This window comes from Lolium perenne, chromosome 1 (assembly GCF_019359855.2).
Source record: "Lolium perenne isolate Kyuss_39 chromosome 1, Kyuss_2.0, whole genome shotgun sequence".
Taxonomy (NCBI): Eukaryota; Viridiplantae; Streptophyta; class Magnoliopsida; order Poales; family Poaceae; genus Lolium; species Lolium perenne.
The window spans coordinates 194527484-194553504 of record NC_067244.2 but is presented as its reverse complement, the minus strand read 5'-3'; the positions used below and the strand labels follow the sequence as shown (position 1 = coordinate 194553504).

Below are 26021 nucleotides of genomic sequence, written 5' to 3'. Positions count from 1 at the left end.
GATGACCGCCGGAGCGCCGGTGAGCTCCCCGACCCCCTGCCCGTGTCGCTAGTAAGCCTCCTCTTGCCGTCGATGATGAAGGATGCGAGCCGTTGGATCACGATCTAATCGTGCGTCCCTCGTTAGTCCATACCGGTTCGGCGTTTAAGTGACGCTGACTGGTGGAGCCCAGCGTCAGACGGCCCGCGTGTACGAGATACACTGCTGGGCCGGACCAGTTCTTTTTCTTCTCTGTGGCCCATTTCGTTTTCCCGCCTGAGCCCAAAATTTGAATTCGTTTATTTCTTTTAAATTCAAATTCAATACTTCTGCTCTATTCTAAATTTAATAGAATGAAATCTACTGAGTAAAATGTAGTGAATTTTATATATGTGGAAAGCTTATGAAATTCTCTAAACAACTACACTGGTCTCAACCCTAGATTCATTTTAGAAATAATGTAATAAAAATAACAAGGCAGTAGGTTTTCAAACTTCAAACATTTATTAAAAATAAACCATAAATGATTTTGAGTTGATTCCAGCTCTCAAAAATCACATTTCATATTGTCTATCTGAATATATAAAAAATATGACATGGTTGCTTCATATGCTCATGCGCTAGAAAAAATAATGGCTATGTGGCCATTTCTAGTCCATTTAAATTGTTCAAAACTATTTATTAAATCATATGAGAGGTATTTATCTCATTTAAATCATGGTCTCAAGTAATCCAACATGAGGTAGTGACCTTGGTCTATATTATCTCATGTTGAATTATTTGGTGATATTAAATTATAAGTATAGTAGTGTTAAATTGTATGAGGTGTGATACCTCATTTAAATCATTTTCCCAAAAGAAAATTATGAAGTGTTGACCTTGGTCAACATGTGTTCATACTTATTAATGGAGGAGATTAAATCTTAACAAGATTCAATTAGAGGAAATTATTTCTCAAAGAACTAAATAGAAACCCAAATCAATATTTGTAATGAGAGGAAATTATTTTTCTTAAGAAGAAAACAAAGTCAACCAACATGATAATAATGTTGTGATGCTATAATAGCTTGTGTGAACCATTTTTGTGCTTAGCCTAGCTCTTAAGATTTGTTTGGTGATTATATACCTCGTATTCGTTTATAGACGCTAGTACCGAGGAGTACCAGGAGGAGGAGGTCTACTACTAGGAAGAGGAAGAGAACTTTGACCACTGTACCAACCAAGGCAAGCTAATATTCTTGCAAGCTACCCTAATGCAAAGCTCTACAAGAGCAAGGCCCCATTACTTATTACTTTATGCTTAATGATCTTATCCCAAGTTTTTACCTTACAAGTTTTTGATTTTGGTTTATCAAAGTTTACTTTTTGATTCCCGATTCACTTGGTCTAGCTATGGAGTAGTACAAGAGAATCACACTTGTCCTAGAAAGCTATAAGCTAGTTATCACCCCTCATGACTAGTTGCTAGTGCTAAAACTAAAATTGACTACTCTAGATGGGAACATGTGAAATGAAATAACTTTGAAAACCTTGGAATGATGAGTCATTCTATTGAAAGATTTTGAAGGTGAATGTGACTTATGAATGACATGGTGAACTTTACAAAAACTGATGGTTGGGTTCGGATGCGATACCATTCAAAATTTTTAGTACCCCCACAATACCTGATTATGGGTAGGGCTTAACTGGAAGTTTATGTATCTTAGTATGGGTTCCCTCTAAACAAGCATCATAGGGGTTATGCCGAGGCTGCCTCCGTTGAAAGTGAAATGATGTGAAATAACGTGAAATGAGGTGAATGTCCGGCCCAAGCCCTGTGCAGTTCCCAGGTTGACGGTTTGTCTTCACTGGGGGGCCAAGCTCATGGGGAGAGGTGCCTATACTAGGATATGTAAGTGAAAGGTTATGGTTGATGATCCGCATAGTGAGTATGATTATTTTTTTTGACACAAATGAGTATGATTATTCAGGGCTATCCCTTAATGGATGTAATCAAATGTTGTGGCACAAGTGTACAACCTCTGCAGAGTGTAAAACTATTCGAATAGTCGTGTCCACGGTTATTGATGGTTGGAATGGCCATACTGTTCCGTCATCAGACCATTTTCAAAAATGTGACATGTGAAGGGTGACTTGTGACTTGAACTTGAAAGGTGAATTTGAATTGATCACAACAAGAGTTGTGGGAATGACACTAATATTCCCACTTGAGTAAGTTAGGCAGATGAAGAGTCTTTTATTACTAAAGTGCTTATGAAATAATACTGGCTTTATGCGAATGAACCTAGAGCTTAGCACCCCCTTACCATAGTTGATAGTACTTACATTAGTATTAGTTTGCGAGTACTTTAAAGTACTCATGGCTTTGTCCCTGGCTATTCAAATGGCCAGACTATGAAGAGGAGAACCAGTGCCAGGATGATGGACAGCAAGACGTCTACGATAACTAGGACTACTCCTGACGTCAAAAGTTGCCTGTGGAACAGATGGACCACAACCGCTACTTCGCTTCCGCTATTTGTTTTGTAATTGAATCTCTAGATCCACTACGATGTAAGACTGGATCATGTGATCCTCTATTTGTAAGACGATTATGGTATGTAATGAATGATGTGTTGTGATATCAATCTATTATGTCTCGCAAAAACAATATTCTTGGGATTGCGATGAATGGCATAATAGGCATCTGGATTTAAAAATCCGGATGTTGACAGAAAGTCTTACTAACAAAGGATAATTTAGCTAAGAGAAAATGGACAGGATCAATGAAATGTGCTTTCTGTAGTTCCGATGAATCTATTGAGCATCTCTTTATTAAATGCCCCTTTGCTACATTAATTTGGAGAGTTGTACATTTTACTTTCAGAATTTCCCCATTAAGAACTTATTTGGGAACTGGCTTAATAGAATTGATAAAAAACGAAAGCTCGAATTCGTGTAGGAGTTTGTGCTTTATTATGGGCAATTTGGAATTGTCGTAATGATATTGTGTTTAACAGAGCGGAAGGTATGTTCTTTTTGTAGGTTATTCACAAGGCTACCTATTGGATCCACATGTGGTCGTTCCTTCAGGCGGAGGAGCATCGTACACATATGGACTCTAGATGCACTCGACTCATGGCGGTCGTTCGGGCTATCTTCAGCCAGGGTTGTTGGCAACGTGGTGATAGGATACAATATATTTAGAATACAATATGCATGGGTATATTAGATATTCTCCTGGCATTACTGTTTTCTGTTGGCTGATCTTTGTGAGCACCTTATGTGAGCGTTGAAGACCAAGTTTGTAAGACCTTAAAACTGAGATTTATTAATAAATGGTTGTATGCATCTATTAGATGCAGATGCCGGGGTGATACCCATTTTAAAAAAAAAGTGTGTTGAACAGTGAGTACGTGCGACAACAAGTATGCTTTAGCGAGAATCAGAAACATTTTTAGTGCCTTGATTTCTCATTCGCAAGGATCCTACGTTGATTTTTCGTGTGATTGATCCCATATGAATTATTGGTGTGTATGCTTGGAGAGACGTACGGAGGACAGGGCAAAGATTTAGATGTCCCTTCACTAGTAGAAAATCTCTCATCAGTACCGGTTCCAGAGGGGCTTTAGTACCGGTTGAGCAACCGGTATTAATTATCCGGCACTAAAGGCCCCCCCCTTTCGTACCGGTTGCTTACGAACCGGTATAAAAGGCCCTCCACGTGGGCCACCAGGAGAGCTCAGGGCCAAGGAGCTTTGGTACCGGTTGGTAATACGAACCGGTACCAAAGGTTCCCACCCGCGGCAGGGAATTTGCCCAAATCTCTGCCGCGGCAGAGAATTGTTTTTTTAGGGTTTTTGGAGGGGTTTAGGGATATCGGTTTGTTTCATATCGCGTCGATACACCAGAAACGCGTTTGGGTTTAGGTAGTACATGAAGATCAAGATGATGCATAGCAAGTTGGTGCATATAATATAACACACATGTTATTGCATAAGATCGCAAATTAAGTAGCACTATGCATGAAGATCGATCTTCATGCATAGTGGTACTCTCCGAGGCGTACTCTATATATGTCTATTACATGTAGCATAGTGGTACTCTTCGAGTCAACTATATATGTAACATGTACATCTTCATTCATAGTGGTACTCTGCGAGTGGTGGTATGACGTCCCGAAGGAAAAATCCCGCCAATTCCTCGCCTATTGCTATGAAGCGGTCATCGATTGAGAGCTTGTTCCGCTTTCTTGCCAACTATAAAAGAATAAGATACAAATGAATACATGAAACAACTATTACTGAAACTCAGCACAACTTATGATAACAAAACAAATTTGTGAAGATTGTTTTTGTACCTCTTTATTTCTTTCATTATTCGTTCTCTCGCTGACAATTCTGCGGATGTACTCGCAAACGAAGAATCCACAGAGATCGGTCCCCGGAGGTTGTTGCGGGCATTTCTTTACAAGAATATAATTCAATCAAACAATAGTCAAGTATGATAATTAAAAGGTGTGTGGACCTAGGTAGTACTACTTACTTTCGCACGCCATCGCAGCTTCGGTGTCCATTCACGGGACGTATCTTCCTTGATGAAAGTTTGCCATACGCTGCTCGACAAAAGAAAATGCATAAAAGAGTCATCAATTAGTTCAAAGCAGGAAATTAACGAAACAAACCGATAAGAATTAAAATTACCTTCTGAGCATTAAAAAACAAGACACGTATAGTTCCGATTTTTTGCTTAGTGAGTCCAAGACTTCAACTTCTCCAATTTCCAAATTGATGACGAGAAGAATAAAGTGAAACCTACGCATGTTTCAATATGTAGTGTCATATATATAAGTCATTAGTTAAAATTTTGACATATGGTGAGCAAAATATAATGTGTTATAAGACAGTAAGACTCACTCGAAGTTGTAAGGCCAAATTATTAGCTTTTTGTCACGTTGTCGCTTCAAAAACCTTAGCAAAGTCTGCGGTGTATCCTTGTTATAGAGGGGATTCTCTATGGTTTTAACATGCATTGTGTGCGGGTCAATGAACCCAATGTCTGTGATATCATCCCTTTTGCATTCGAGCATCTTCGATCTGCATAATATAGCACACAAAAGATTATAATCTGCAGACAATGAACGACTTCTCAAATTAAATAAATAAATCACTTACAGACAATAGCAACTAATGATTGATTTGTCGAGGGCCCGGAGATTGTATAACTGAAAGAGTTCGGCGAAGTCAACGTTCACACAGTACTCCTGGAAGTAGTGCTCTTCCCTAACTCGCACCATGATAGTCTCGATCCCTTCCTTTGAGGCCTTAAGGTACCACGAATGCAAGTTACGCATACATGTTGGTACCTTCCTGAGATTCTCGACCAAATCTTTCCCTTAAACAAACTGATATGCTCGTTCAGCGAAGGCGTAATCAGTTGCGTCTTGTCGAGAACTTTGAACGGTCTTCCCGTCAAACACCTTGAGAGGGGCGACCGATTGAACGGGTTGTTGTCCGAGCTGGTAGACACTGTGTATCCCTTTTATCTCCCTGATACCCGATTGAACGGGTTTTGTCGCCTCGATCATCTTGTCATACGACCTTTCAATAGAACGCGCATAGTCAGATGGCGGCGATGGTACAGGGTCATATAGATTGTCAACGGTACGCACAACTTTCACCGGATCTAGTGTCTTCTCGAAAGGTATCTCTGGCACTTTCGGTGCAAACCATTTCTTCAACTCGGCCTGAACGGCCTCCGCGTTTTCCTCTGGAGTTTTTTCCCAAGGTAACTTCTCAGTAGGCGGCAGTTGTTTCTCCTTTCTAGCTTTCTTCCTAGGCGGCGTACCGTTCCGCTTAACGGACGCTGTCTTACGTCGTGGAGGATCTCGAGATGGTGGACTCACGCTGGGGTCCCTCTCAGGTAGGTGTGGACTTGGCTGCTCACCAGGACTGCCACCAGGAGGAGTCGATGGCATTTGCTGCTCTTGTGTAGGAGTCGGTGGCCTTTGCAAAAGGACGACGTACTTCTTCGGCCATAGGGCGAAACCGTGCTTGACATCGGCCAGTGTCCTCTCATCTTCACCTCTAGGAATATCAAGGTCCACTTTTTCAAAACCCGAAACAACTTCATCCACCCCGACACGAACACAACCAGGTGGAATCGGCATATGATGGTGCATTGCTCCATCTTCACTTGGGTACACATAGCCGACCGCCACCTTAACAGACGCGGTCCTGATTAACATATGTAGCTCGCAATCTGTCTTCTCCGTGACATAATCCACGGGGTAGCTTCCTCCACATCCGTCAAGATGCGAGGAACCGACACTGCTTCTTCGCTGAGATGGGGCAGCATCGGCTTGTGGATCCTGTAGAAACAGCGGCTGATCAGGTGCCCTCTGATTTCTCTCAAGAGCCTCCACCCTAGTTAACAATTCCGTTACAATGTCGGCGTCCTTCTTCTTTCGCGAACGGCTTCTATAAGTGTCAGCGCTGTCCGGCCACGCTTCCTTCATGGTGAGACCTGGGCGAGCTCGTACCCGTCCAACATGTTCAGGGTTCCCCAGAGCGAGTCACTACTAGGGAAAAGCCTATAGGTGGAGGCAAGTTGTGCCGGCGCACCACCTTGTGCATGCGCCGGTGGAAAGGATTGCCGGCGCACCACATTTCAGCCGCGCCGGCGATGAAGAGATACTGCCGGCGCACCTCGGGGAAAGGCTCGCCGGCGCTATTTCCTGGCATGGCCCGGGCCGATTCGGGCCAGGCCCAAGAATCATTGCCGGCGCACCGGCCCAGTGGTGCGCCGGTGGAAAGTTTGCTATTGCCGGCGCACCCCTGGGCCGGTGCGCCGTAAATGATTCTTGGGCCTGGCCCGGTTGTGATATAGCCGAAAGGGGTATATGTTGCCGGCGCACCATGGTCCAGGTGCGCCGGCAATAACCTGGCAGTTATTTCAACCACCAACCAGCTAGCCCACTCACTCACACACTCACTACACTCCACTTCTCCACACAAACCCGAGCCTTCTCCCAACCCAGCTCATTTTTGCCCATTTCTATCCCCAATTTCACCAATTTGACCAAACCAAATCAAAATTTTTGAGCAAATCTTCCCTTCCTACATGCATCTCCCACATCCCCCTATGTAGATCTAGATCTACTATCCCGCATTGACCGCTCAATCTAGATCTAGATCTAGAAAGTCGGCTTCCATACGCCATTGTCGCGGCGCGTCGTCTCGATCTTATCGACGAATATATCAAACAAATAGGTGATTAATGAACAAATTAAGGAATGAAATCGATGTATGTTGGACATTTGAAGAAAAGCTCTCGTGTGTGGCATATATATATGTTGTGCTTGTGCTTGTGTGTGTGTTGGCGTTGAAAATGAGTTGCCAACGTTGCGCCGAAATGTTGATTCTTCAAGTTTCCGTTTCGGCACATTTCTGGCGCTCCTATGTCCTACCGTGTAGGAAGGTCATGCCGAAATTTTCCGTGAAAACTACCGACGGATGCATGGTTCTAATGAATTATGTAATCTTACCATGCAGGCGATAATGGTTATCGAGATGAGTGAAAGCATCGTGATGAGATATCTGAAACACGCGATCATCGACATGTATGAAAATAACCGCACGGAGGTATTGTGTCCGTGCCGGAGATGCAAACGAGGGAAATGGTTTGACCCGTATTCAGGCAAGTTGCAGGGGCACCTGCTCACTAATGGTTTCATGCATGGACACACTCAATGGATGAGTGATGATGGCGCGGAGGTCAATGGGGCGACGGCGGCAGGTGGTAAAAATGGCCGGCAAGAAGGAGGGCATCATGATACTGATGACGATGAAGAGTTTGTCGCACATGACGATAACCTTGACGACGACAATAACCTTGACGACGACAATAACCTTGACGACGACGAAGAGGTGCCGCTAGCTTCAGTCGTGCGGGACCCTCATCTTCAAGATCTGCTTCTCGAAAAGACGAAAGGCGCCAAGCGGAAATCAAAGCTTGAGCAACTCGAGATAGACTCGAATACTCCGTTGTACGACTCAGGTCGCGGGTTGGGGGAGTCTCGCTTGAGAGTAGCTCTCGATGTGCTGCAGATGAAGGCGAAACATGGATGGACGGACACAAGCGTCGATGACATCCTGGAATACGTGAAAGATCTCCTTCCTGCCGGGAACACGTGTCCGGGGTAATAAGCAGATACATGGACCCCAAGAAACGAAACTTCAGCGGCATGAAGTCTCATGACTGTCACGTGATGATGACGCAGATTCTTCCGGTTGCAATCCGAGGTATAATGGATGACCATGTCCGTGCAACGCTGACTGGGCTCTGTAACTTCTTCGACGTCATAACTCGGAAGTCGATAAGCGTGAAGAAACTCGCAAGGCTCCAGGAAGAGATCGTGGTGATCCTATGTGAGATGGAGATGTACTTCCCGCCTGCATTCTTTGACGTGATGGTCCATCTGTTGGTCCATATAATGGATGATATCGTCAGTCTAGGGCCGGCATTCTTACACAACATGATGCCGTTTGAAAGAATGAATGGGGTCATTAAAGGATACGTTCGTAACAGGTCACATCCAGATGGAAGCATCGTACAGGGCTGGCTCACCGAAGAGTGCATCTCTTTCTGCACGAATTATCTAGACATCGAGGACCCTGTTGGTTTGCCTCAAAACAAGTACCTCCGTAGGTTCGAGGGAGTAGGCCACAAAAATGGAAGGAAGGAACTGCACGTGCACATGTCTGGTCGGAGTTCCGACTTTGACAGGGCCAACTTAGTAGCGCTACAACACATTGACTTGATCGATCCTGGGTTGAAAGAGCACAAAACCATGATAGAGAACAGTGGCAAGCCGATGATGACGGAAGCAGAAATATACAGAGAGCACAACTCCTCTTTCGCGCGCTGGTTCAAAGACCACATTGTTGCTAATCCCCCACCAATGGATTCTGACAAGGATAAACTAGTATTGGCCTTGTCACATGGCCCCGCGCCCAACATCATGACTTACCAAGCGTACGATATCAACGGGTACACATTCTACACGGAAGAAAAAGACAAGAACAAGTGTTTACAGAACTCGTGGGTAACGATGGATTCCTGGACGGGTGACGTAAAGACTAGATACTACGGAAGAATCGAGGAAATCTGGGAGCTTAGCTACGCTGGGGAGAAAGTGCCGATGTTCCGTATCGAGATGGGCTAAGAGCGTCGTAAAAGAAGACCGGTATTTCACCACCATGTTTCTACCCGAAGCCAACAAATCAAAGTCCACGAACGCCACCGCGCAGAATGAGCCATGGGTACTGGCAGAACACGTGCACCAATGCTTCTTCATAACCGACCCATCCAGGCCTAGCCGTGTTATCGTGAGGAGAGGCAAGAGGACCATCGTCGGAATGGATGGAGTCGCCAACGAGGAAGACTTCGAAGGACAAGTCGGAGACCCAATGATGGAAGAATCCGAGGACGAAGACACAACATACACCACAAGAAGAAGCAGGACCACGCTACCGAGGTCAGGTCGACCCTTCAAAAGAAGAAGTCACGACACGGGGCTAAATTATTCAACGACGAGCAAGAAAAGCAAGAAGAAAGCGAAACACTCTTCTCAATCGATGATGTAAAACTTTATTTGCAATGTATAACTCATATTTTATGTATGACTAATTAATATTGTGTTGGTCAATATTTTGTGTATGTATATATAACTCATATTTTTTTGTAATGCCTAATTAACTCATATTGCTTTGTTATTGCTTTGTAATGCCTAATTAACTCATATTTTTTGTATGTATAGGATTTGTGGGAAAAGAAAATAAACATAAAAGAAAGTGAAAAGAAATAAAGAAAAGAAGAAAATAAAATAAAATAGAAAAAGGAAATGTTTTAGAAAAGGAAAAAAATAGTATAGGATTTGTGTTGGTCAATATTTTATGCATGCATGTATATATAACTCATATCTTCATGTTCTTACATTGCTTTGTTATTATCTTAAAAGATAAGAACATAAATATAATGCATAACTCATTTTTTGTATATGATTTGGGAGGAAAGAAAATAAACATAAAATAAAGTGAAAACAAATAAAGAAATGAAGAAAAAGTAAAAGTAAAATAGAAAAGGAAATGGCCAGGGGCTGGTGGGGGCTAAGTCCCACGTATAGCCGGGCCCATGTTATTGCCGGCGCACCACCTGTTTGGTTCGCCGGGGTAGCGTTGTCCCCGGCGAACCAAACAGGTGGTGCGCCGGCAATAACATGGGCCCGGCTATACGTGGGACTTAGCCGCACCGCGCGACACTTCTCTCCCTCCCCATTCGAATTCCCCAATCGACGAACCCTAGCTAACCGCGCTGTTCTTCTCTCGCTGCCGCCACCGTCGACCTCGAGCACCGCCGTCCTCACCCGTGCGTCGCCACACCGTCGCCTCGGAGAGGAGGATCGAGCAGGCGCCGGCCACCGTCGCGGCGGAGAGGAGGATCGAGCAGGCGCCGGCCACCGTCGCGGCGGAGGAGGAGGAGGGCGTCGCACACGCGCCGGCCATCGTGTCGCCACCGTCGGTAAGAATCCGCCAGGACCTCCTCCACCTTCCCCTCCCCCTCTTACTTCCTCTGTCCCTCCCCCGATTTCCCCTCTGTCACATTGGAATTGGATGCTCCTGTTACTGTCACATTCAAAAACCATGCCCTAATTTTAGTTCTTGCATGCAGTAGTCGAATTTTACTGACAACATGTACAAATTAACTCAATTTCACCGATTTACTTGATGAATTTTAGTTTTTTTTTACTTAAAGACAGGAGCATATTTATTTTGTCAGTTCCTTGTCACCGATTGGGGTAACTACCATCTATGTCATTTGCTTGAAAATGACACAGTGCTAAGTTTAGACATGCCATGTATTGTTATTTGATTTGTCCTGTTAGAACTGTCGACTTGCATTGCATTGGTTAGATAAGGTTTAGTTGGTGTTTTGTGATGGCCTGTGTAGCTCATCTAATTGCTACATGCTACTGGTTGATTTAGTTGGTTAATCAAAATGAAAATGGAAATGGTTTTGCTAAATGGTTAAATGAAAATAAAATGCTCATGCTTATGCTACCGCAATCAAGTTGAAAATGAACTTTATATATGTTGGTTTTGCTAAATGGTTAAATGAAAATAAAATGCTCATGCTTTTGCTAAATGGTGTTGCATGCTCATGCTAATAATATGAATGAAATTCATAGGTTAATTTGTTCTCTGGTTTGAAAAAGGAAAATGAATGCTAGCAGTATGTTAGTTCTTGATTAAATGCATTCTCTGGTTTGCTAGGTAAAGAAGCAGCAGGTTTAGCTCACCAAACCATTTATAAAAAGAAAGTGAAAATGCTAGCATCTTGACTGGTGTTCTCTGGTTTAAAAATGCTAGCATTTTGGTTATGGTACTGCCAATTCATATAAAGTTCATAGGAGAAAAGAATGATACAGCATTTATTCTATGGTTTAATAATGGTTCATTCTATATATATTAAATGCTCTGTAAGTTTTCAACTAGAAATAAAATGATGCAGGAGCTTGAAATGATAGAGCAATAAAGTTGAAAATGAACTTTATATATGTTGGTTTAGTTGGTTTAGATGAAATGCAAATGAAGTAGCTAGCTACTTTATGCTACTTTATGAAGTAGGTTTAGTTCATAAAAAGAACAAGTGCTGTTGAAAAAAGAAAATAAAATGCATGCTACTGAATTAAGAATGCTAGCAGTAGCAAGAAAATTCTTTAATAAAAATGCATGCTACTGTCAAATTATGTTAGCAATAAAAATAAAATGCTTTAATAAAATTCTTTATATACTAATTGCTGTTGAAAAAAGAAATATAATTGTTTTTTTTTATTATAGTGTAAATGAAATGCTACCGCTCATGCTCATGCTCACCGCCAAAAAAGAATGCTCTCTCGGTTTTGCTCTCTGGTTTGCTAAAATGACACATGTGAGCTTCTCTGGTTCATTTAAAAGAAAATGAAAATTGGTGCTATGTTCCTTATCTGGTTCATTTAAAACAAAATGAAAATGATAAGGTACCTAGTGTATTTTGTATAAGTGGGTACAAGCTCTGTTTGGCACTGTTTTAATTATGTAGCCAGAGAGTAGCATGGTGTTGATGTACAAGCTCTGTTTGGCACGGTTTGTTGGAGAAGACACATGTATCATATATGTGAATTTCTGTTGTAATTAAGTAATGCTGCCAGGGATGCCAGGGATGTAAAATGCTCACTATACTGGTTGTAGTACATGCAATGCTGCTGCTACTATTTGCTACTATTGTTGCTGCTACATTTTGAGTTATGTAACTTGAGAGTTAAGATGTTTCTGCTACTATTGTTGCTGCTACATTTTGAGTTAAGATGTTTCTGCTACTATTGTTGCCGCTACATTTATTACAGGGATTGAGTTGCTATTGAGTGCCGGAATGTCGATTCATTTCCGTTCCGGCAATTCTAGCACTCGGCATGACCAATTTTTAGCAAAGGTCATGCCGAATTTTTCCGTGAATTCTAACTCTTTTTCGTCTTCTATTAGTGCAAGCCACCATGTCGTCTCAAGAAGAGTTAGAGGAGCACTACAATAGGCACTTCTTTAGGACGGAGGAGGATGCCGAGGCCGCTGGTGTTGGCGGCGACGAGGACCATGAGATGGAGGATGCCGCTGGGGGTAGTGCCGACGAGCCGAGCGGCAACGAGGCAAGCGCCGCCGCCGGGGGTAGTACCTACGAGCCTAGCGGCGATGAGGCAACCGGCGCCGCCGGGGGTGGCGGCGAGACAAGCGGCGACGATCCTAGCGCCGCCGCCGGGAGTAGTGGCACCGGGACAAGTGGAGCCAAGAGGCCGCGGAAGGCAAGGCGCCAAAACACGGTCGGCACCGGCAGACACAATCACGAGAGGTGGACCCCGCCGGTGGTTTGCCGGTGTTGCCGAAGGATGTTGCCAATGGGTACGGCAACCAACTGGCATGTATCCTCCGAGAGGTCGTCAATCTCAACGAGACGGACCTCCGAGCTGAGAGCAAAGCGCCTTTGCGAGCCCAGCTCATTGCGAGGTTGCACGCACGATACAAGTTCCTAGGCGACTACGCCTCCAGTCATCACACCAACAACATTGTGAACTCACAAGCCCTCCCGAAGTTCACCAAACACCTCAGCAGCTATAAGTACATGGTGCGGAGGCTGATTGCCGAGGGCAAAGGTTTCGAAGAGGTCCACTCCGCCTTTCCGCATGTCACCCGTGCGGACTTTGATGCTTTTGTGGCCAATGAAGAGCTACAAGCAACCAAGAATCGCAAGTTGTGGGGGAAGGAAATGCGGGAGCTTAACATCGGCAACCACAACCTTGGGAGCCGTGGGTACGAGGGAAAGGAGCCCTATTGGGCGAAGGAGGACGAGGCGTATGTAAATGCCGGCATTGAGAACCCCTGGCTCAAGTACAAGGACCCGCTTGAAAGAAGATTCATCAGGTCCCGGTACCATAAGAAGAAACTAACCGGGGAACTTGTCACGGACCCGAAGGTCGTAACCGACATAATTTGGTTCACGAACGACCGAGAAGGTCTGGCGTTGGAGAAAAAACTGGTAAGCAATTTACCGGTTTTATTAGATCAAGTATCGTTCATATAATAGTAGCAACATTTCTAAATGGTTCGCGTTTCTTCCGCAGAAGAAGAAAGACAAAGACTTTCTCAAGCCTCCCAAGGTGACGAAGGCTCCTCGTCCCAGGCCTCGACGGGCAGGGTAGCCTGGGACAAGCCTCTCGTACGGGCGCTAAACATCGTTAATGAGCATTCACCGACGAGAAGGCCGCATAGAGGCCGTGTGGCTGGCGCCGGTACAGGCTACAAGCATGGTCACTATGGCTTGTCGTCTGCGGCCGATAAAAATGCGCGTAATGAGAGGAAGCAGCGGGAGGCGGAGGAAATGAGGGAGTCAATCCTAGCCCAAGTCCAAGCTGGTTTGGTACCGCAACTGGTACCGCAACTCAAAGCTACACTCGTACCTGAAGTCAAAGCTGAAGTCGCCGCTGGAGTCCAAGCAGATTTCAACGCTATGCAAGCGTGGTATGAGGGTGGCAAACAAGGCCCCCCCCCCGAAAATGCAAGTGGTTAGCTTCAACGGCAGCAACTCGATGGTGCCGCCGTCCGCCGGCAATGACAATGTTATAATGGAGACTCCTCCGCCGCCGGCAATGTCGCTGGTGCTAGGGATTCACCGTCCATGCCGGGTAGCAGCCCCTCCGTCACTTGCACGCCCGCCGCCGCATGTGCTGGCCCGTCGACATTAGCCGAGCTCAACGCCCTCACGGTAATTAACTAATGTGTACATCAAGTTAATATATTAGTTTTGTCATCCTTGCCCTCTCTCTAACGCCATACACATGTTCTCGCAGGCGCTCTCGACGCCATGCACCTTTTTGATGAGAGTAAACGACGAAATCAAAGACGTCGCGAGGGGGTCCATCATTCGGCCCCTGGATAAGAAGTGGCACACACGAGATATGGCGGATGACGTTTACCGGGTTGAAGTGGATCGGGCGTTACCGGGCTATGAGGATTTGTTTCCTCCTAATCAACCGCATGGTGCCGATGACGATAGCCCGTTGAATCTGGCCTCACTGAAGGGTTGGGTACTGCTATGGCCGAAGACCCTAATTCGGATCAACACCTACTCGGGGTCGACGGCAAGCAAAGACAAGCACCTTGCGGCGCCACATGTCAGCGTCCCTCCACGACAACCAGCGGCGCCCGTGGTCATCGCCCCACCCAGAACGGCCCGGCTGCGCCGGAGGTCGGCGCCCCACCACAACAGCCGGCTGCGCCGGAGGCCGAGGAATATGAACGTGACAACTTCCAATGGGATATTCCTACGTCTTCACAAGTTGTCCATGAGGATGCGCCGGGCTTCAAATATGTGTGCTCCAAGAAGCTGTTCGATTCTCAAGAAACGGCTGATGAGGAGGAAAATCCCGAGGAGGTCGCCACCGCCGCCGTCAAAAATATGTTGAGCCCAAACACACTCCGTGCTACGGCCACTACGGCGATGGATGGTCCAGCACTACAACCCAAGAAGAGGAAGAGGGCAAATAAGAAGGACGCCCAAGACAAGGCGGCGGCGGCCAAATCCAAGGACAAGGTCCCACTCCTTGACAAGTTGCCAAACAATTGGCGACCTCTGCATCACTTGGGTCAACCGATGCTGCCGGAGCATGTCGTGAAGAAACTCACCCCGGATATGAGGAGCTTGCATGAGACTGTCTTGCATGTGGAGAACCTTCTTCTCAAATCAAAAGATCCTGGTTACCCTCTCTTCGTGGCGAAGGTGCCAACCGGCATGAACTTCGTCGAGAAGTACCCGCGGACTTGTGCTTCATCCGGTTCAACGACATCTTCAGCATCTATCGCATGCAAGCGCTCCACTTTAGTGTGGTTCGCCTAGTTGCTCTTAGCATGTCTTCCCAGATTGTTAAGGAGGGGACGCCGACCATCGCGATCATGGACCCCTTCTATATGCGGGAGAGCATCATCTCGCAACCCCTGGGATCGCGCGATTGCCACCCAACAGGTCGAGGATTTCATGCTTTGGCGAACATTAAGAAGGGCGCCATTCTCATCCCTTACTTCCCGAGTAAGTAATCACTCGCTAGTCCCCCATCACCATTCTATCCTATATCTCCATTTGCATTTCCAAAGGTTAATCCGTGTGTTTTCCGCAGAGACAAGTTCTGCACCCTCATCGTCGTGCACCCGCAACACTCGCATGCAGTCTATCTCGACTCGGGTAGGGACCGCAAGAAAGACTACTCCCACATCGTGGCCCTTCTCAATGATGCTCTCACCGGCTTCGCCAACAAGGCAGGCCCCCTCAAAGTAGAGAGGAAATCCCGAGGAGGCTTCGTCCTAACCCACACAACCAACTTCCCCTGCCTCAGGCAGTCGACGCCCGACAATGGGATGGACGCGTGGTACGCCATCCTTCAGATGCAGGAGTACATAAAGTACGCAGATGACATGTTGCTGCCAGATAATCTCAGAAACAGGTTTGCAAACATGGCGGATGTCCCTGATAGAGAGATTAGAAAGAACGGGGGTCGCATCCAGCAGTTCATTTGCACGATAATCCTGCAGGATGTCAACAATAGGTCCTGCGAGTTCTTCTACGGCTATGGTCTACCACCTAATGACGAGATAGACCTCCGCTTGGAGATGTCGCGTGATGAGAGGCCGTTCAACTCGCTTGAGGGCTGCCGTCCATTCCCCCCTAGGCGTACAACCTGATCCTACGACGGGAACACTTGCTAAAGCTTGAACGATATGTCCTTGAACTTCCGTACTGTAATAATTGTTATATATTCCCATAGAATCGACTAGTTGCTTTTATTTAGTTGTATGAATGTGCATGTGAACATGTGTCTGTAGTTTCATTTACTTTGCTATATATTTCAAGATTATGGCGTACATAGCTTAATAATTATTTGCATTTACTCGACCACTACTTGCCTCGTATTTGGAGTTTGCCGATGATTAGAATGTTCGGTCAATCGTACACTCGGGGGTGGAGCCAGTGAGCCTTGGTGCGACGGCCACAAGTATCAATCTATTGTGCATCCTACCTAGCCTCACTGACTCCATCCCTGGATGTTAATATTTGTTTCGACCGACAAAGTATGAGGCACGCTTTTTAATTCGTACTACTTGTCTTCTATTTGAGTTCGCACTTCTTAATTGCATTGGCCGATGATTAAAATGTTGGGTCACTTGTACACTCCGGGGTGGGGCCAGTGAGGCTTGGTGTGAAGGCCACAAATATCAATCTATTGTGCATCCTACCTAGCCTCACTGACCCCATCCCTGTATGTTATTATTTATTTCGACCAACAAAGTATGAGGCACATGCTATTTAGTTCATACTACTTGTCTCTTATTTGAGTTGGCACTTGTTCATTGCATTGGTACTAACGTTTTACTTGTCTTGTGAATGGAGATGCCGACGACATATGTCGTGTACAAGGGGAGGGTTCCTGGAGTCTACGACGATCGGGAGGACTGTCGGAGACAGTGCACCGTTTCAGTGGCAACAGCTACAAGGGATACCCCACTAGGGTGGAGGCGGAAGGAAGATACGCCCGTTATCTAGCGGGAGAGATGAGGGACATGAGGAGGAACCGGATGAAGACCATGGCCTTCGTGATGATGGTCATGACCATGTTGGTCATGTTCTATGTGATTCTAGTTTAGGTTAGGACCTACATTGTGAGGTGTATGACGATACTTGTGACGACTATGTACCAAGACTTCTAACTTTGTGAAACTTCGCCGTTCGGTGTTGCATATGCACATGTGTTGTATGAATCAACACATTCCGAAACGAGACTTGCGTATTTGTGTACTGATACCGAAATGAAACTTGGCTCTCTATGTGCTTCTCATATTGCATGTAATACTGTATAAATATGAACTGCGTTGTAAATATATACTGCTGTCAAAATTGTATTGTAATATGCTGGAAAAAAGTGGAAAAAATAATTTTCGAATTAATTGCCGGCGCACCTAAATGAAACATTGCCGGCGCACGTAGCATGCGCCAGTGCTGGAAGCACTACTGCCGGCGCACCTGATAGTGCGCCGGTGGAATAGATCTTTGCCGGCGAAGCAGGGTGGTGCGCCGGCAGTAGCTGATATATCGCCGGCGCACTATCTGGTGCGCCGGCAGTGTCCGTTTATCACCGGCGCGTTCGCACCGGCGGGCTCGTGGTGCGCCGGCAATGGGGGTTTTAGGTGCGCCGGCAATGGGCCTTTCCCTAGTAGTGAGTGTCAGCTCGTCATTCTCTCGATCGGGAATGTACTCTCCCTTTCTGACCTTTTCAATTGCATCTACAAGCTTCGGTACAATTGCCTCAATTTTTTCCTTCCATTTTCCCTTCGCAACGATCAGCCCTGTCTTTGGGTCCAACCCTGCCCCATGAGCGAACAACCAGAACTTGGACCGTTCGGGCCAGTCCCATGTCTGTGGAGTGATTCCATGATCAATCAGTTTATTCTCAAATGCTGTCCACTTCGGAATGGCACTCTTGTAGCCACCTGACCCCAAATGATGCGGAAGTTTCTTCTTTGCAGCATTTTCGGTATTTTTCTTCGATCGGGACACAAAAGTAGACGATTTCTTATAATCCTTAAATGCGGCCCAGTGATCTTTTATCTTCACTAGATTATCATCGAATACTGGATCTTCATTCTTATATTTGTCCCATAAATTTTTCTTGAAGCTCTGGAATTGTATGGCCATCTTCTTCAATGTCCATTCCTTGACTTTATTCTTCTGGCCTTCCGTCATGTCTTCCGGTAGGCTGAACTTTGTCAGTAGCGTGTCCCAAAGAAATTTTTTCATCGTGTCGTTGACATAACTAGCACCACTCTCCGGGTTCTTCGGCTTATGCCACTCTTGAATGCTGATCGGTACATGGTCCCTAACAATAACTCCGGATTGACTTGTAAATTTGCGGCAAAACTCCTTGGGATGAACTGGTTCACCATTATCCTTGAATGCCGTGAGGGCTAACCTGCCCTCGCCCTTTAGCACCTGCGTCGGGCCTCGTTTTGTTCTAACAGACTTGCTCGATGATCCAGAAGGCTAAAAGAAAAAATTATTCGTTAATAAGTGCAATACAAATAAATGAATGCATCTAGGGATGAACACAGACTAATTGATACATAGATATACACCTCGCCGGAGTTTGTGATGGACACTTCATTGTCTTTTCTAACTTGTTCAGACTCAAGTCCCTCGCCAAAATCATTCAGAAAGTCTTGGTACTCGTTGTCATCTCCATCGTCGGGTTCCGGACCACGGGCACTCTCATAGATCAATTTCTGCACCGCTTCTTCCCCCTCCTCATCTCGGACGAAGGTGCCGTCCTCCATACCTCAATGACACTAAAAAATTAAGAAAGCAATTGTATTTCATTCATCATGTCATGATCATATAACAGATTGCTAGATGGATAACAATTGAAATGAAGAAAGCAAAAAAACCCTAACGGACCGCCACGGCCACGGACACGGTGTTCCCCCTCCTCCTCTCGCTCTTCTCTCTATGTCGCGGCGGCACCGCCACGGACTCGGCACCGCTACAGACCCTAACCCTAACACTCGGCGCTCCTCCTCTCGCTCTTCTCTCTATGTCGCGGCGGCACCGCCACGGACTCGGCACCGCTACGGACCCTAACCCTAACACTCGGCGCTCCTACCGCGACACTCGTACACTCGTAGCGCCTGCATCATAATGAACACGCCGGCAACAAACACGCGAGCGACAAGTATTTTTCCACATATAGGCATATACTTTGACCATTTCAACAAACATCTTAATCTGATCCTACATATACTTTGACCATTTCAGCTGAAAGTTGTTCAGAGCAATTTGCTGACTGTTCTGTGAACGTGGATTTTCAGGATTACACGGCGAAGCTGTCGGACTTCGGGCTGGCCAAGGAGGGTCCCAAGGGGGACGACACGCACGTGACGACGCGGGTGATGGGCACGCACGGCTACGCCGCGCCGGAGTACATCATGACGGGCCACCTCACGGCGAAGAGCGACGTGTACAGCTTCGGCGTCGTGCTCCTGGAGCTGCTCACGGGGCGGCGCTCCGTCGACAAGAACCGCCGCGGCCGGGAGCAGAACCTCGTGGACTGGGCGCGCCCCTACCTCCACCGCGCCGACGACAGGCTGCACCGCATCATGGACCCCGGCATGGAGTCGCAGTACTCCACGCGCGCCGCGCGGGGCGCCGCCGCCGTCGCGCACTCCTGCCTGCAGAGCCTGCCCAAGGCGCGCCCGCGCATGCGCGACGTCGTGGAGGCGCTCGAGCCCTGCTCGCGCAGAGTCCGCGCCCGCGCCCGTGGCGGCAGCAGCCGAACGGCACCGGGGACGACGAGCCACCGTGGTGTCCTCCTTCCTGGACCTCTACAGAACCATGGCAAAGCGGCGACGGCGACCATGGCGGACAGCGCGCGTGCGTGGGCGACGGCAACCATGCATGGCGGGCGGCAGCAAACGATGGCGGGCGGCGCGGCAGCAAAAGATGGCGGGCGGCGCCGGCGACGCATTTCGTCGAACACGCTGAGCGCGAACGCGATGCGGCCGGCGGGGTGGCCGGGGAGCGGACGTCTGCGGCGTCGGCGAGGCTGACGGCGGCGTCGGCGAGGTGGTCTCGCGGTCGCGCGCGCGCGGAGGAGGGGAGAGCGGCGGCGCAGCTTGCCGGAGGAGGAGGGGGAGAGGGGCGGCCGGCGCGCTCACCTTCGGCTTCCGGCGCGCGGAGGAGGGGAGAGCGGCGGGCGGCGGCATGGGCGACGGCGACGGCGTGTCGGCGGGCGGCGCCGAAGATGGCGACACGGCGTGGGCGACGGCGACGGCGTGCGTGGGCGACGGCGACGGCGTGGGCGCGCGGCGGTTTTGCGTCTGAACTGTGTGAAGTGTGGGGTTTGGGCGCGCGGCTAAGTCAAAACGCAGGGGAAACCGTTTTTTTTTTTGTTTTCTTTTTCTTTTGCTGTTTTCTTTTTTCTTTTGCTGTTTTCTTTTCTGTTTCTTTTTTACTTTTCTGTTTCTTTTTACTTTTCTGTTTCTTTTTCTTTTCTTTCCTTTTCTTTTCTATTTTTTTCTTTCCTTTTCTTTTCTATTTCTTTTTTACTTTTCTGTTTCTTTTTACTTTTCTGTTTCTTTTTCTTTTATTTTCTATTTCTTTTCTTTTTATTATTTTCTATTTCTTTTCTTTTTCTTTTCTATTTTTTTTCTTTTCTTTTCTTTTCTGTTTCTTTTTTACTTTTCTGTTTCTTTTTTACTTTTCTTTTACTTTTTCTTTTCTTTTCTTTCCTTTTCTTTTCTATTTTTTTTCTTTCCTTTTCTTTTCTATTTCTTTTTTTCTTTTCTGTTTCTTTTTACTTTTCTGTTTCTTTTTCTTTTATTTTCTATTTCTTTTCTTTTTATTATTTTCTATTGCTTTTCTTTTTCTTTTCTATTTCTTTTCTTTCCTTTTCTTTTATATTTTTTTTCTATTTGTTTTCTTTTACTGCTGCCACGACGCTGCCTCGCGGGGAAAGTTTCCCACCACGTACGACGTCGCGCGGGAAACTTTCCCGCCACGACGACGCGCGTGGGAGAAAAAAGGCGGGAAAGAAAGGGCGGGAATAAAATTTTATTACGAGTGAACTCGAATTAAAAGTACATAGCTTAACTGAAAATTAAAGATACATGGACAAATTCTACTGTTGGAGTCATTCAGTCATACTCGTGCCTAGCCCTGTAGTAGTCGCCACTGTAGTCGTCGTAGTCGCCGTCATCATCGTCGCTGGCATCGGGGTCGCGGTACTCGAACGTCGGCGGGTGAGCACGCGTGGGCTGGGACTGAGGGCAGGCGGGGGCCACGGTAGGCCATGACGCCCTGGAGAGTCCGGCCGCGCCACCACAGCCGACAGCCGGCCTCGTTGAAGTTCGGAGGAGGCGGGCCGCCCTCCTCGTGCCTGGCAAGCGCCCTCTCACGCCGATTGATGAAGAAGCTTTCCCAAGTCGGGCTGTAGTCGGGATGTCACTAGGGATTCCTCCGCTGCTCTGGTGTGAGCTCGAACTTGTCGAAGATGCCCTTGGTGCACACGCCCTATGGCATCTTCGGAAGTTCCGCCTCGGAAATTTTTCCTTGCAAGCCCGTGGAAGACTCCATCGATCTCCTCTAACAATGTTGGGGAAAGGGTTGGGAAATCTCCCGTGGCGGAACTTGTCGAAGATGCCCTTGGTGCACACGCCCTATGGCATCTTCGGAAGTTCCGCCTCGGAAATTTTTTCCTGCAAGCCCGTGGAAGACTCCATCTCCTCTAACAATGTTGGGGAAAGGGTTGGGAAATCTCCCGTGGCGGAACTTCTCGAATATGCCCTTGGTGCACATGCCCTATATATGGCATATTCGGAAGTTCCGCCTCGGAAAAATTTCCCTGCAAGCCCGTGACTTAACTAGTAACACAAGCCAACCATCTCCATTGTTAATATCTTACATACAGTAACATCATTACACAAAAGTGATTTCCATATTGAGATACACAAGTTATGATCCCTATATGTAGCTAGCTAGTCTTCTGAGTTTTCTTCGCCCGTTTCCCTTTCTTCTTACTGCGACGCAACCATGGACAATCTTCATTGTTTAAGATGATGCTTGGGTCAATTTTTACCTTGAAGGGTGGAATATCGTCAAACTTATTATAATCTTCTGACATGTCTGTCTTGTCCTCTACTCCCACGATGTTTCTTTTTCCTGAAAGAACTATGTGCCGCTTTGGCTCATCGTATGATGTGTCCTCTTGCCTTTCTTTTCTTTTTTCGGTTTGCTAGACATATCCTTCACATAAAAAACCTGAGCCACTTCACCGGCTAGGACGAATGGTTCGGTGTCGTACCCTAGATTCTTGAAATCCACCGTAGTCATTCCGTCTTTGCGGGTCTACCTGCACCCGTCTTTCAGGTTGAACCATTTACACCGGAACAAAGGGACCTTGAAATTAGGTCCATAGTCAAGTTCCCATATCTCCTCTATGTACCCATAATATGTGACCTTGTTCCCATTGCCATCTTCTGCATCAAAGCGGACACCACTGTTTTGGTTGGTGCTCTTTTTGTCTTGGGCGAAAGTGTAAAATGTGTTCCCATTAATCTCGTACCCTTGAAAAGTCGATATAGTAGAAGATGGTTGCTTGGCCAACAAGTACAACTGCTCGTCATCGGTGACATTCATGAGACGTGTTTGCAACCAACCGCCGAAAGTCTTCATGTGTTCTCCATCAATCCAATCTTCACGTTGCTCCGGGTATTTAGAGCGTAAGATCTCCTTGTGTTCCTCTTTGTACGGAGCCACCAAGATGGAATTATGTAGAACTGTGTAGTGTGCTTGAGTGAAAGAATGTCCGTCCATACACGTTGCTGATTTCTTTCCTAGCGTGCCTTTTCCACGCAGTCTCCCCTCATAGCGCGATTCAGGAACACCGATCGGCTTAAGGTCAGGAATAAAGTCAACACAAAACTCAATGACCTCCTCTGTTCCATAGCCCTTGGAGATGCTTCCTTCTGGCCTAGCATGGTTATGAACGTACTTCTTTAAGACTCCCATGAATCTCTCAAAGGGGAACATGTTGTGTAGAAATACAGGACCGAGAACGCCAATCTCTTCGACCAGGTGAACTAGGAGATGTGTCATAATATTGAAGAAGGATGGTGGGAACACCAACTCGAAGCTGACTAGACATTGGACCACATCCTTTTGTAAATTTTGTAGAGTAAGTGGATTGATCACCTTCTGAGAAATTGCATTGAGGAACGCACATAGCTTCACAATGGGTACTCGAACATTTTCCGGCAGAAGCCCCCTCAATGCAATCGGAACTAATTGTGTCATAATCACGTGGCAGTCATGAGACTTTAGGTTTTGAAACTTTTTCTCCGACATGTTTATTATTCCCTTTATATTCGACGAGAAGCCAGACGGGACCTTGATGCTACTCAGGACTTCAAAAAAGATCTCCTTCTCCTCTTTGGTAAGAGCATAGGCTGGCAGGACCTTGATACTTCTCTGGATTCAGGTTGTTTCCTTCGTGGATACTTTGCTGGTCCTGCCGTGCATCCGGTGTATCTTTTGTCTTCCCATACACGCCCAAGAAGTTTAGCAGGTTCACGCAAAGATTTTTCATCACGTGCATCACGTCGATTGCAGAGTGAACCTCTAAGAATTTCCAGTAGGGTAGCTCCCAAAATATCGACTTCTTCTTCCACATGGGTAAGTGTCCGTCAACATCATGCGGAACAGATTGTCCGCCGGGACCCTTTCCAAAGATCACTTTTAAATCCTTGACCATATCATATATAACTTCCCCATTAGGGCGGGTAGGCTTCGTTCGGTTATCTGCCTCACCTCCGAAATGCTTTCCTCTCTTTCTTACGTGATGTTGTTTTGGAAGAAATCGACGATGCCCTGTGTACACATTCTTGTTTCCCAAATAATTATCGGTCTCACCTAAACAGTGTGTGCATGCATTGTATCCCTTGTTTGACTGCCCTGAAATGTTACCAAGAGCAGGCCAATCATTGATGGTTACAAATAACAACGCTCGTAGGTTAAATTCCTTTTGTTCGTGCTCATCCCACACAGGTACACCTTCGTCACGTCACAACTCTAAAAGTTCTTCAACCAATGGCCTCAGGTACACATCAATGTCGTTGCCGGGTTGCTTCGGGCCCTGGATGAGCACTGGCATCATAATGAACTTCCGCTTCATGCACAACCAAGGAGGAAGGTTATAGATACATAGAGTCACTGGCCAGGTGCTATGGAGCTCGCTCCCGAAAGGATTAAAGCCATCGTACTTAGACCAAATCTTAAGTTCCTTGCATCATCTGAAAATGACTTGAACTCTCTGTCGATTTTTCTCCACTTTGCGAATTCGCGTCGGCGGGGTGTCTCGGCATCACATCTTTCTTACGGTCCTCTTTGTGCCATCGCAACAACTTGGCATGCTCTTTGTTACGGAACAAACGTTTCAACCGTGGTATTATAGGAGCATACCACATCACCTTCACAGAACCCTCTTCCGGGGTGGACTCACCCTCAACATCGCCGAGGTCATCTCGCCTTTGATCTTATACCTCAATGCACTACATACCGGGCATGCATTCAAATTCTCGTACTCCCGCGGTAGAGGATGCGGTCATTGATGCATGCATGTATCTTCTGCACCTCTAATCCTAGAGGGCAGACAACCTTCTTTGCTTCGTACGTGCTAGAGGGCAACACGTTCTCCCCCGAAGCATCTTCTTTATTATTTTCAGCAACTTTTCAAATCCCTTGTCGAAGTACCATTCGTGCCTTCCATTGCAGCAATTCCAGCGTGGTACCCAGCTTTTTCTGACCATTTTCGCAATTTGGGTACAACAGTTTGTTGTGATCCTCTAACATTTTCTCCAACTTCAACCTCTCCTTTTCATTTCCGCAGTTCATCTTCGCATCAAGAATGGCCCGACCCAAATCGTCATCCGGGTCATCAAAAATCGGCTCATCGAAAATGGGCTCTTCTTCAGCTTCGTCTTCCCCCATTCTACTACCACCGTCTTCAGTGAATAAGGGATAGTTGTCACTATCCTCTTCTTCTTCGTTGTCTTCCAATATAACCCCTCTTTCTCCGTGCTTGGTCCAACAATTATAGCTGGGCATGAAACCATTCTCCAGCAGGTGGACGTGAAGGGTCTTCGAGGTAGAGTAATCCTTCATATTCTTACAGGAACTACATGGACAATACATGAAACCATTCGACCGCCTGTTTGCCTCAGCCACGTTGAGAAAATAATGCATGCCAGTAATGAACTCGGGATGGCACCGGTCACCGTACATCCATTGTCGACTCATCTGCATTTTATATGTATATCAAAAATCATTAAAATCACAACATCATGGATATATGAGTGACCAACTTAATTAATATTCAAGTTCATCACATAAAACTAATTGTTTTTTATAAAAGAAGAGGGGCTCACCGAGGTGGTACCGTGCCGGCTAGGGGACGACGCTGGCGATCGACAGCGGTAAGGACGGGGATGATACTAATTAAAACCTACAAAACATACCATAATTTCAGCTCAAATTGCATATAAAAAAATAAAATCACTAACTTAGGCATTTCATCGAACACCTTGCTTGCACTACAAAAATAGTACGAGTTAAAACTACCAAAGAACTGAGCTAAAGTAGGAACACCGGAAGGAAGGATGATATTGCTAACCCTTGGATAGATGTATGCCGTTAATCTTGTTAAAATGGTGGAGAAAAATAAAGATTATTGGAGTGTGAGAGGTGGAGAAAAATTTAGAGTGTGAGGAAGAAGAGAAAAATGAGAGCCAGGGGGCTCGGGAAGGGATCTGGGCGATTTGATATAGCTGGTACGAACCGGTACCAAAGGTCCAGCCCGGGCCCCACCACGCGTCTGAATTTTG

The 26021-nt window shown here is 46.4% G+C and overlaps 1 protein-coding gene and 1 long non-coding RNA gene across 2 annotated transcripts; one reads left to right on the top strand and one right to left on the bottom strand.

Moving 5' to 3' along the window:
- Positions 1–3946: 3946 nt before the first annotated feature.
- Positions 3947–4766, bottom strand: LOC139834983 (uncharacterized). The gene is made up of 4 exons (XR_011750660.1): positions 4662–4766; positions 4504–4573; positions 4319–4423; positions 3947–4217 (listed from the first exon to the last, which is right to left on the bottom strand). It is a non-coding gene; the product is annotated as an uncharacterized lncRNA (long non-coding RNA).
- Positions 4767–19365: 14599 nt separating this feature from the next.
- On the top strand, positions 19366–20192 carry LOC139833647 (probable serine/threonine-protein kinase PBL8). The gene has a single exon (XM_071823983.1). The coding sequence runs from the start codon at positions 19536–19538 to the stop codon at positions 20190–20192; it is 657 nt and encodes a 218-aa protein (XP_071680084.1). The 5' UTR covers positions 19366–19535.
- The last annotated feature ends 5829 nt before the right edge of the window (positions 20193–26021 follow it).